This window comes from Populus alba, chromosome 14, assembly GCF_005239225.2.
Source record: "Populus alba chromosome 14, ASM523922v2, whole genome shotgun sequence".
NCBI classification, from domain to species: Eukaryota; Viridiplantae; Streptophyta; class Magnoliopsida; order Malpighiales; family Salicaceae; genus Populus; species Populus alba.
The window spans coordinates 3,277,678-3,287,554 of record NC_133297.1 but is presented as its reverse complement, the minus strand read 5'-3'; the positions used below and the strand labels follow the sequence as shown (position 1 = coordinate 3,287,554).

At 37.5% G+C, this 9,877-nt stretch overlaps 2 protein-coding genes across 3 annotated transcripts; one reads left to right on the top strand and one right to left on the bottom strand.

Annotated features, from left to right (window-relative positions):
* Positions 1 to 312: 312 nt before the first annotated feature.
* Positions 313 to 2,585, top strand: LOC118034160 (protein JINGUBANG). Its single transcript, XM_035039376.2, has 2 exons — positions 313 to 649; positions 839 to 2,585. The coding sequence occupies exon 2, from the start codon at positions 850 to 852 to the stop codon at positions 2,299 to 2,301; it is 1,452 nt and encodes a 483-aa protein (XP_034895267.1). The 5' UTR covers positions 313 to 649; positions 839 to 849; the 3' UTR covers positions 2,302 to 2,585.
* A 152-nt stretch (positions 2,586 to 2,737) lies between these two features.
* On the bottom strand, positions 2,738 to 9,256 carry LOC118034159 (inactive protein kinase SELMODRAFT_444075). 2 transcript variants are annotated; one of them, XR_004684989.2, is made up of 9 exons: positions 8,942 to 9,256; positions 8,698 to 8,831; positions 7,043 to 7,137; positions 5,245 to 6,290; positions 4,915 to 5,075; positions 4,481 to 4,557; positions 4,055 to 4,379; positions 3,661 to 3,920; positions 2,738 to 3,542 (listed from the first exon to the last, which is right to left on the bottom strand). XR_004684989.2 is itself a non-coding variant. In XM_035039375.2 (8 exons), exons 1-8 carry the CDS (start codon positions 9,141 to 9,143, stop codon positions 3,771 to 3,773), a joined length of 2,190 nt encoding a protein of 729 aa, XP_034895266.1. In that variant the 5' UTR covers positions 9,144 to 9,256; the 3' UTR covers positions 3,604 to 3,770. The 2 variants fall into 2 exon arrangements, 1 of the variants encoding a protein (XP_034895266.1); XM_035039375.2 differs by lacking the exon at positions 2,738 to 3,542 and having other exon boundaries at positions 3,604 to 3,920.
* Positions 9,257 to 9,877: the final 621 nt, after the last annotated feature.

The following is a 9,877-nucleotide window of genomic DNA, read 5'->3' as shown; positions in this document are numbered from 1 at the left end:
ACAACATCATTTTAAATAGTAATAAAAAATTCATTGTGATTGACATGACCGGGAGTCTCACTCAAGTTTGGCTACGTAAACTGATTTGCAGGTTAATTCATATGATTATTTAAGTTTTGCCATGTTAACTCACAACCTAATTTAGAAACAAAATGGGCTTGAATCAGGCTTCAAATCAGTGAACCATCGTATTAACCCGCTAAGCTAGATTTGATTAGCAATCTTCTACGTCATACAGAGGATAGCACATCCAGAGTCCTTATTGTAGACCCATTCCTTAATCAATGTCTGCTTTGGAGGTAATTGCCACCTTGGGAGAGCCATTAATGGCAGAAATGAAGCAAATTAAACTGGTCCAACATTTTTATTTTCAAATAAAAATCATCACGCCTCATCATGCTCTGCCTGATATAGCAAACATGAAAACGTTTATAGCAGTCAAATTTTCAAGTCTTCCTATCCAAATAACCTAACAACATGATGAAAAAAGTTATCAAGATGCTGTCCAGAGACCAGAAATAGCAATTAAAGCATCAACCACAGAAAGAAAACAGCCAATCCCAACTAATGGAACTAATATCCTTGTTTATTATTAGTAAAGTATCCCAAATCTCTCTCTACAAGCAATCAAAATGCTGAGCATGAACAGGTGTCACAACCCACGTCCCTAATCTTGTCTACCGTTGCCTTCTCAGCTATTTGTGCATCTATAATACTCCCTGCCTTCTCTCCCGCCTTAGTTTCTTTAATATTGTTAACAAAAATTCTCTCACCACCATTTTTTTTTTAATTTTCCAACCAATTTCCTCATTTCTCCTTTGTTTTTGACCCTCTTTAGATTGAGGAGACATGATGAACCGGGGAGGAATAGGCACTCGAATGGGAGATGGAGAAGAAATAGGCACAAAGTTTGTGGACACAGGAAACAGCATACCGAGATCGAAATTCGGCAACATTATGCATTCTGATCCAAATATTTCAGCAACAGTTGCGGCAATACCCCGTGATGAGGTTTTTGCCTATCGAAATAGCAGTGCTTCCTTTACAAGTCCTGCCAGTTATGATCCTAACAGGATGAGCTGTGAGGGGTCTCCTATGACCATGTCACCATGGAACCAAACCGGTGCTGGCTCCAATTTTCCGTGGTCAATTGAAGAAAATCTTCCTCAAAATGGTCTGATTGGCTCGCTTGTTCGCGAAGAAGGTCATATTTATTCCTTGGCCGCAACCAAGGATCTTCTTTACACAGGTTCTGATAGCAAGAATATTCGTGTGTGGAAGAATTTGAAGGAGTTCTCTGGATTCAAATCGAGCAGCGGTTTGGTGAAAGCCATAATAATTGCAGGCGAGAAGATTTTCACGGGTCACCAGGATGGCAAGATACGAGTCTGGAAGGTTATTCCAAAGAATCCAACCGTGCACAAGAGATCAGGAACCTTGCCTACCCTAAAGGAAGTATTCAAGAGCTCTATCAGACCAAGCGCATATGTCCAAGTTCGGAACCGTTCTGCTCTTTGGATCAAGCATTCTGATGCCATTTCATGTTTAACCCTCAACGAGGACAACACCCTTTTGTATTCTGCTTCCTGGGACCGGACTTTCAAGGTATGGCGAATCTCAGACTCCAAGTGTCTCGAATCAATCAATGCTCACGATGATGCTGTTAATTCAGTAGTAGCGAGTCTAGATGGCTTGGTGTTCACAGGCTCAGCTGATGGGACGGTGAAAGTGTGGAAACGAGAGCAACAAGGCAAAAGGACAAAGCATTCTCCGGTTCAAACATTGTTGAAACAAGAGAGTGCGGTTACAGCTTTGGCTGTGAACACCTCTGGTTCGGTTGTGTACTGTGGATCCAGTGATGGAATGGTGAATTACTGGGAATGCGAGAAGCAGTTAACTCATGGTGGGGTACTCAAGGGCCACAAGCTTGCGGTTTTGTGCCTCGCTTCTGCAGGGAATCTGGTCTTTAGCGGATCAGCTGACAAGACCATATGCGTGTGGAGAAGGGATGACAAGATTCACGCGTGTATGTCTGTGCTAACAGGGCATAATGGACCTGTCAAGTGCCTGGCGGTGGAGGAGGATCATGAGAAATCCAAAGATGGTGATCAGCGGTGGGTGGTGTATAGTGGGAGTCTGGACAAGTCTGTCAAGGTTTGGAGTGTGGCTGAGATGGCACCTGATATGTATCAAATGGCCATGATGCAACAACAGCAGCAATATCAGCGACATATGGGTTCTGATGCAGATTCATTGCCATCTGATGGGAGCAGCTTAGCTAGTGAAAACAGGGCGAACTAATCTCCAGAACCTTGAACTTTAATTGCAAGATGTACTCAAGATTAATCTAATTGTTAAACATTGTGAGTTAGTTAAACAAGGAACGAATTCCATTCTTTCCTTTCCGGGTTTGATTGACAATGGAGGTCTGGGCCGGGGATAGTCATATTGGGGTTTGCGGTTTGCCATCAGAGAGGGAAGAGGAGTTTGACGAGTGTGGATTATTTTTCCAGTAGTATTGTACCTTGTAAGCCTATTGTGGATTAGAATGAATGGATGTCTATTAACAAGTAAATTTTATGATATGAAGTTATTCTTCCTATATGTATTCTCAAATTGAAAATCTGCAGACATTATGCAAGTGGGGATGCTTGCAGGCATCATAATCGTTAAGGATGATCATACACACAGATGTTGGGAATATCACAACAAATAGAAAGAACCAAAAAACACGACAACGATTTTAAAGGACTCTATTACCAAGTTCTTATACAATTAGGATTAGAATTCATATAACATTGCAACAATAATTTACAACTTTGTCTGGTCAAATAAGGGTTGAAGTGGTTCATAATTTGGTAGGTTAACTACCAGGCAAATCGAACTTGCCCTACTATGCATTGTATAAAAGGTTCTAACAACATGATGCTCTAATTAAGCAGGCCACACAATCTGTAATCATCTCGTGAGAGAGAAATCGATACAGCATAAACTTGCTCTGCTACATGACTTTAGTCCTTCCATGATGCCACAGGCCGAAAGTTGTTTGTTGAAGTATATTTCAAGAAGAGAGCCGAAGGGATCATAGATGACAATCTCCTCTGGTTATACTGCCTCAGGTAACAACCATGAAAGACAGCTTATACGGAGTTGGCAAGGCAGACTAGGCATGGTGGATGTACCTGCTTTACATGGTTGGAGAGAGTGGGCCTTCTTCTTCTTTTTTTTTTTTCCATATCGAACCTCCAAATGAGCCATGATTCTTCTATCATGCTTTTAACCATCTGCTCATAATGCATCCTCAAAGATAATTAGACACTTTTTCTCCTTTTCCCAAAGGCAGCCAAGATAGAGATTTTGCCCACTGCAGGTTTTTTGTTTTCTTCGGTACGATACAGTAAATCAATTTGCCTTAACTTGCGTTTGCTATTCAAAAACAACTTTAATAGTGAAACCTGTTGCCCCAAATGTCACACCATACAAGGCGTAAGATCAGCGGTGAAGTTCCCTTTAGAAATGGTTGGAGAAGTTCGGGTAAAATCCTGATCCACAGTCATACCATTAACGGAGCACACTCTACAACCAAAAGTTTGGATCGACGGGGAAAAGAAAACGAATCATGTCACCATTAACATGTTTGAAACTGGGAAAGCAACTCACCTATGGAAGAACTGAACCGTTCTGAACTATACATTTAACAGAAGATCATTTCACCCGGAGCCGATATCATTATTCATATTGGTTGGTGCTAACTACTACAAAATCAATTTTCAATGAGAAAGCTTACGAGAATGACCCCTCCTTCTGTCAGGCTGTGTGCGTGAGCTCAGACCACGCAGACGGCCACTTCTATTACCAACTGAATTCACGTCTAAACTCAGAGGAACGGCCAAGTCACCCCCCTCAAGTATTCCAAGGACCTGGTATTTCGAAAATATAAGAAAAATGTAGTCATCCTTCACTTCAGAGAATGCTATAGGTGCAGTTAAAAGCGAAAGGTACCATATATGTCGTAATTCGTAAATAGATAAGAAATAATGGCAAGGTAGCATACCTTTGACATTGGAGGTCTGGTTTCTGGATCTTGACGGAGGCACAAGGAAGCGGCTAGGCCCATAGCTTGTAGTTGAAAGGCAAATTCAGGGAGTTGCTCTGAGGCCAAACATGGATCCAGTAATTCATAAATACTTTCCATGACATGACTTGGTTCTAATGCAGTGACAGGATGGAGACAGTCGGACAAAAAATTCGGTCCCCTGTAAAATTGCAGCTTGCTGATTCTTTGACCTGTCATTAGCTCTAATAAAACCAATCCAAATGCAAATACGTCAACTGTCTGCGTAATTTTTCCACCACTGGTGTACTCTGGTGCAACATACCTGGATTTAGGTAGGTCATGATAAAATCCTTGCAGTTTAAGCACAAATTCAAAACTCAACAGAATTGAACATATGAAGAAAGCAGGTTATGTAAGAAGTACCCTGAAGTTCCAATGACTCGCTCTTCGCTACCGATAGTACATTCAGCGTGCCACCTAGCAAGCCCAAAATCAGCAACCTAAAACAAAACAGTAAGGTGCATATTCCATCAGTGTTGGCATCCTCATGATAATCAGTCTGTTATGTGACAAGGCATTGAACATAAATGAGATCTAATCTTTCTTTAAAAACAAAATAGATTTGCAATAAGAAAGAGTCTCCATGGAAATTAAGTCCTTGTTTTTTATGCATAACCTGTCCTGGAATAGATAAACAAAAGTCAAGGTTATGGGCATGGATCCTTTTTTTAGCACAAGCAAGGCATGAATCGTACAAATTATATTAAGGAACATTTGAAGAAGATGGAATCGTGATCTTACTAGCTTAAAGAATGAAAGGTCATGCTTCTAAAACAAATAAAGATTAAATTTAGTACCAGAGGTTCAAAATTATGGGTTACGAGGATATTATTAGGCCTCATGTCTCTGTGCACTACACAACCCACTCTGCAGTCTTCATGAAGATATCGTAAACCTCTTGCTGTCCCAATTGCTATTTTCAGCCTTGAGTTCCAATCTAGAGGTGCTCTTTTGTTTCCTGTAATCACAGAAGTTCAATCAAAGAGCTGATTTTTTTTTACTGGGCAAAATTTAGAAGCCAGAAGTATATACATGCCAGCAGAGGATATTAAAAGCACAAAAATTTAGAAAACCATAGAAGGAAGGGCACCATTCTTGATGCAAACAAGGACAAGAACAGGGACTACCGTGCAAATGGAAGTCCAGTGACCCATTGCATATGTACTCATAAACCAATACTCTCTTCTTGCCATCAATGCAAAATCCAATCAACAACACAACGTTCCTGTGTAGCGCACAGCTCAATACCCTCACTTCCCTGCAGAAATCAGCATCTGCTTGAGAGCCACCATACTTTAAGAGCTTCACTGCAACTACCTGTCCATCTCTTAACACTCCTCTATAAACTTTGCTAAAACCACCTTCTGCCAAGAAATTCATATCCGAGAATCCTTCTGTAGCTTCTTCCAGCTCTTCATAAGAGAACTGTCTTGGAGGTTTTCCAAAAGTCGGTGCCTTGTGTTGGCATAAAGAACATAAAGGAGGGGGCATTGAAGAAGTTCTACCTAGAGAAACTGCATGTCTGATACCTGAGCTTACAATCTCTTTTTGATGGCTCGGGATGAGCCTACCAGCCAGAGCATCGTGATCATAATGCACAAACTTATCAAGTAGAGTTCTGGAAGTTGGAGATTTAATTTTGCAAGTATTTCTGCAACTCAGGGTTTTGGAGACATTCCCATCAACAATTTGGTTTTGGGGAATCCAAAATAAACTCTTCTGACCACTGCTTACGGCTGATATTGGGTTTGTTGACAGAGGGACAATTCTTTCCCCATCCGAGTACATTGCTCTAAGTTGGTCATCATAGTTGTTTTGGTCATCTTTTAATGTATAATTTCTTTTATTCAGTCCTTGAAAAAGAGGATTTTGCTCATAAGCAAGAAAAGGAGGCATCTCCGTATCATAGCTCGACGATGACGAGCCTTCTCCGGTTCTCGAGTAGGGAGTACTTGGTTCTTCAGGGCTGCTTACAGGAGTAGAATGCTTCAAACTGTGTCCAAGCAGCGTCCCATCATCTTTTTCTGGAGAAGAAGCAGCAGAATAGTATGGGGTTTGGACTTCATTCGAGCATCCCAAGTTAAGCCTGAGAACTTTTGCCTGAGAACCTTTCATTACAACAATGTTGCATCGAAGTTCCTCAATGCAGTGCTTCAGCTCTTGCTTCAGTTTTCTGTTCTAGCAGAACAACACGATATAAACCAACCTTTAAGTTTCTCAGCATGCTCAGAGGCGAATAACAAAACAACATTAACGTCTTATTTATCATCATCATCATCATCATCATCATCACGGTACACAAAACTAGTAATTTTACATGAGCTGTCAAACCACAAATATTTAGCTGAGCGGAAGTTTACATGGCTGTCGATATATAATGCCAGCAGCATGCCAACAACAGAAAATAACCTCATCAAGCATGTTGTCCCAAGTCCAACAAAGGAGGAAGATTGATGTAACTTGGAGGTTTTAAAAGTTCTTGGTATATAACACTCTTTGCTGTTACCATATGCTAAATTAGAAAACAAAATAACTTGTTCTCGACACATTCATTTTATCAATATACAGTTGGAAATGATTCGAACTCCTACTAGCATAGCATACACGATGTCGTTTTTATCTTTTTAAAAAATCTTGAAACGATTTCATTCTAGATTGGATTTAATAATACTGATTCTATCCCATTAGAAATGGGATTGAAGAATGCCAACAAATTTTAAGTGGGATTAGCCAGGAACCACGAGGATAAAATAGCCTAGCAGTGTCATTTACTAAAACTGCCGATTTTATGAATCATGGCTATAAGTAAAACTACTGACCAAAGGGATCGAAAGAGCAGAGGACAATTAACCACTGACCAACCAATTACGATATTAATAGCTCAGAAATAAGAAAATACTTTTTTTTTTTTTTACGTGTAATTACTTGTCCAGGACAACCCAGTTGGCTCCAGTGCGCCTTGCTTCAGCCGCCACAACACTGCCCGGTGTACTTGACACCACCTTAATCCTCACTCCAACCTTCAATCAATAAAGCAACGTTAGCTTAGCTTAGTTACCTTGTCGAGTTTATGCATAAACTACAATGTAAAGCATGGCACCACTACGAGACCGTGTGGTGAAGCTAGTTGGAAAAAAATTATTGAGGTAGTCAAATAATTTTTTTTTTTTTTTTTTATATTAGATCTCATATATATAATTATATTTTAAATTTTAATTATGTTGTGATCATATCATAATATATTAATCAAACACATATTTTTTTAATCTATTTTTTTAAAAATTACAACTAAGAATCTGTTTGAGAGTATTATAAAAATTATTTTTTCAAGTTTTTTTTATTTGAAAATGTATTATATAAAATAATATTTTTTTTTGTGTTTTAAAATTTATTTTTGACATCAACATTTTAAAATAATTTTAAAAATTAAAAAAATTTAAAAACTTTTAAAAACATGGTTAGATCACAATAACAAACAATATTTAAATAGGTTCAAAGTTGTTCTATCCTCTGATCAAACCCTTGATGTTTTTCTTTATTCATTTAGGCTTTTTTCACCATTTTAACATCGCCGTCACAATCAGTAGCATTTTGTGTCAATGAATCGCTGAATCCAAAATAAAGTTCGCCATGTTTGTCACTAATTCTTTGCTTTAAGTACCTTCAATTCTCACATGGAGTGTAACAAAATGTTCCCCAAAAGTATGATGATGTGGGGCACCATGGCACCATGAAGTATTTATGCACCCAAATGTCCAAATAAAGCACATGAAGGGTCCCTAATTGATCTTCAAAACTAGCAAATTAGAAGCATATGCTATTCCCATCATTAACTCAATTTGTTTTCATTTGACAACGCACCTCATGTCTGTTTGGATCCACACCAAGCTTCTACACGCCACTCAAAATTCCTAGAAACATGATCACAGCATAATTGGCCCCTCTTTTAGGTCACCTTATGCCCCAAATGCTTCTAATACATACATTCCTTTTATTTTATTATTTATAAGAGATCCATTGAATATTGGCTTCATACATTGGCATAATTAGCCTTAACAGCCAAGGAGGCAAAACAAAATTACAAATTTTGACAAGCAAGCAAGAAAGTCTTCAACCGTCTAAGAGAGAAATATACCCAAAAGACAAAAAAAAAAAAATAAAAGGTTAAAAATTTCTAACATTCAACAAGGAATTAATCTTGCTATAAGAATGAGAGTCCGGATCATAGTTACCAGTCATGGTATCACTCGGTACAAGATTCCAGGTTGTAAACTGGTTAAGTTTGATTTATGGATTAATGAGTTAATCTAGATTTATTTTAAAACAATATAATTTTAAATAAAAAATAAAAAAATTAAAAGGATAGCATTTTAAGTAAAAATAAAAAACAATCATTAAAAATACTTAATTGAGTAAATTAAGTCATAGATTAACCTATGAGGTTATCTAATCAAGTCCACTTTCTAAATAAATAAATAAAAAAACAAACTCGATTTTCTTTTATACCGTCTCACATTAAAAGGAGAAAGAAAGAAAGCAAGCAAGGAAATAAGATGGCAAATGGGTAAATTCAAGCTAACCTCAATTTGGTTATGAAACTGAAGCATCATCTGAGAACAATTCTCGGAGATTTCAGAAACACAATCCGGCAACCTCTTACGTTGATCACTCCCACAATCTCCAGCCAACCTCGGAAAGTTCCAAAATCTTTTACCTACGCACATCAAACACAAACATCCACACTTTATCAGACCGAAAAAAGAAATTAAGTTGATAGTAACAAAAGACTAAAGAGAGTGTCAGCATTTGAAAATCTTGAATTACTGGATTTTTCCTTAGTGAAGACAGCAAGCAACGTTATGCCATCGCCAGGATGGACAACGTGAGTGAGAGCCCAAGCTAATGCTGTTTTGGATATCACATTCTCTGCTTTCACTGCGATCACCACTTTGTCTGCCGGCACCGTGTTGGTGGTGCGTTGTTGGTGGTTAACACTCTGTTGCTGTTCAATTTTCGCCGGGAACATCTTGCCGTCAAGTTGAAGATTCCGGGAAAATTCAGAAACCTTTTATCGTGAATTTGACGAGGAAATTTTGGCCCGCTTAGCTTTTATAGGTGACGATCGCGTAAGAAGGAAGTGGTTTCTTAAAGGTCTGAAGTGAAGGGCAGTTTATTCATTAAAACAAAAATAAAAACGAAGGGCAGTTTTGGAATTTAAAAACCATGGTTAGCTGACTGTGGTTAGCAAGTGGTTAAGACCAGTATTTGACTGTTCAGAAAAAGGTAGTTAAGACTTGTGACCAGGATTTTTTTTTCTTTGTAAAACCGAACTTAATGTCTTAATTGAATAAATTAGATAATAAAATAATAGTGTAAATCTCTTAATTATATCTTAATTCAAGTTGTTGGTTCTGTAGTAAAGGTATTTCTTGACTTATTATGTTTGGGTTTTGGAATAAATATCAATCTATTTCTTATTATATCATACTGATCGATATAAAATTTTTTAAAAAATATAAATAAAAAAATAAATCCAAACATAATAAGCCAGAAATACCATTAATCTTCAATAATATATTTGGTATTACAATATAATTAAAAAATATTTTTTTAATTTTAAATCAGTATGATATATTAAGAAATATATTGATATTTATTACAATATCCAAACGTAAATAATATCAATATATTTTTTAATATGTCATACTAAAAAAAATATATATTTTTAATTTTTTAAGAATCATTTCTAAGAAAAAGATT